Genomic DNA, 1,959 nt, shown 5'->3' with positions numbered 1-1,959 from the left:
AGAGAGAGAATCATGCCATTTCATCAGCCATACAGGGAACAAAACTTTCCAGGATACTCATTAGGAAAGCTGTGGGTTGGCAAATATAGACTAGATAGGAGCGATTCAAAGGCCCTGCCTGACGTAGCTTTTCTGCAGTGTCTCAAAGCAGGAAAGCCCCACGCAGTCCACTTTCTCCAAACACCATTCATAACCACCCAGGCCAAGCACCCAGCCCTCAGGGGAACGGAAGGCATTCAGAGCATCTCCTCAGTCTAAGACTTTCAATGTCTTGAAACAATAAACTGAGGCAAGCTGCTTTCTCCACCCTGTGAGAACCCTGATTTGGTCACTTTCAGCAACCTCACAGGCAGGAGTTGGGCTCTCAGCGTCAAAGGCTTCCCTCCCAAAGGCTGGCTCTTTTCTTTCCCTGATAACTATGTAAATTCCCCTCTCCCAGCCCCCGCTCCTGAGCTGAGCAGCCGCCGGGCTATTCAAAGCTGCGTTTCCAGCTCGGTCCAGCGCTTTCATCATGAATGCATGAATGAATGGGATGCTCATAGCCTGCACAGCTCACGGCTCTGCACAATGCCCAAACACACATTTTTCCCACGAGGGCATTTCGAGTTCGGCCTCCTACTTTTAACTTGTGCTCCTGGAGAGCAATCTGTGGGAACACACTCAATGTCACTTGTTGCATACATTGAGACGTTTTCGACAAACATTTGTGACCATCTAGCAGGGGCTTGCAGATAACTCTGGGTGGCATGGTATATTCTCTGTCCCTCCACCTCCCATCTCTAGTGCCCACTGGAAATTCACTTCGGGTTGGCTTCTGTTCTCAACCTTGTAAAGAAAGCTACTGATTCCAAGGAGAGACGACACACTCACTGTCCGACCTTTCTAACCCCTTACGCCACACGTAGAGCGCATGATTTAAACACGCGTGGGGAGTCTATTTGCTCACTTTACAGAGTACACAAAGAGCACACTTGAGAGAACAAATTTGTGTCCTGGACGCCATATGCGGGTCCCAGTTGCCCAGGACAGCTGACCTTGGAACCCCTTCTCCATCAGTCTTTTCCCGCTAGACCACCCTGGATGCTAGTGCCCCAGAGGAGCCGGCCTTTCTCCTTCCATGGTCTCTCTCTGCAACACAGGACAATGAAGTGAATGCCAGAGAACTCCGTTCCCATTCATTCCGGGAACGCTGCATACAATCAACCAACCCGGCGGTCTCCGGCCAGTCCGCAGCCACTCAGGCGTTGGGTACGGAGTTAGTGTCCCTTCTCACGTGCCGGACGCTCCACTCTTGCCACCCACTGTACTCCTGGATCTCAAGGTCCCGCTAAGCTAGAAAGCAGGTGACCCCTGGAGTCAGAGGAAACCAGAGCCTAGAGCTCCAGGGAGCAGCCAGCGTCCTCAGGGAGGCGGCTTCCGCTGGAGTCCCTGCAGCCCCGTGCGGCCCGCAGCAGGTCCGCGCTGCGCCAGGGTGCGTGCGCCCATCCACAGCCCCGAGCGCCGCGCTTTGTCCCCTGCGCCCGCACGCTCCCGCTCGCCAGTCGGCGGGTCACCGGTGTTCCCGCCGCGGAGCTCACCTCTCTGCTGGCTCCGCACGGTGACCCAGAGCACCGAGGCCAGGAGCACCAGGAGCGCGGCTCCCGTGCCGCTGCCGCGCATGTTGTCGCCGCCGCTCCCTGCGCTCCTGGGGAAGGTCTCGCCCGTGCTCGCTCACAGGCACTGCGCGAGTGTGCTCTTCCCAGCTCGACCCTGGCCTGGTGCGCAGGCCCTTCGGACACACCCCCGCCTGCCTGGCCGCGCCCCGCCCCTGTCCTACCCGGGACCTCCCCCAAAGGCGCCCCGCTGCGCCTAGGTCTGTCCTCCAGGGGGAGCCCCGCCTTGCCGAGTCCTTCCTAGGGGTCTCTTCCCAAGGTATCTGTCCTGCCCATGGTGGTGGTGGCGGGGTGCCTCTCCTGGGTG

At 58.1% G+C, this 1,959-nt stretch overlaps 1 protein-coding gene across 1 annotated transcript in view; it reads right to left on the bottom strand.

The window, feature by feature from the left end:
- The window catches only part of Lama1 (laminin subunit alpha 1), a 129,340-nt gene extending 127,604 nt beyond the window's left edge, over window positions 1-1,736 (bottom strand). Inside the window, exon 1 of the mRNA XM_021186178.2 lies at window positions 1,578-1,736. Within this exon, the coding sequence (XP_021041837.1) occupies window positions 1,578-1,659 (82 nt within the window). The 5' untranslated portion in view covers window positions 1,660-1,736. The remainder of the gene's footprint in view (window positions 1-1,577) is intronic.
- Window positions 1,737-1,959: the final 223 nt, after the last annotated feature.

Source organism: Mus caroli, chromosome 17, assembly GCF_900094665.2.
Source record: "Mus caroli chromosome 17, CAROLI_EIJ_v1.1, whole genome shotgun sequence".
Classification (NCBI taxonomy): Eukaryota; Metazoa; Chordata; class Mammalia; order Rodentia; family Muridae; genus Mus; species Mus caroli.
Note: the sequence above shows the minus strand (reverse complement) of the source record. Positions and strands in the feature narration are given on the sequence as shown.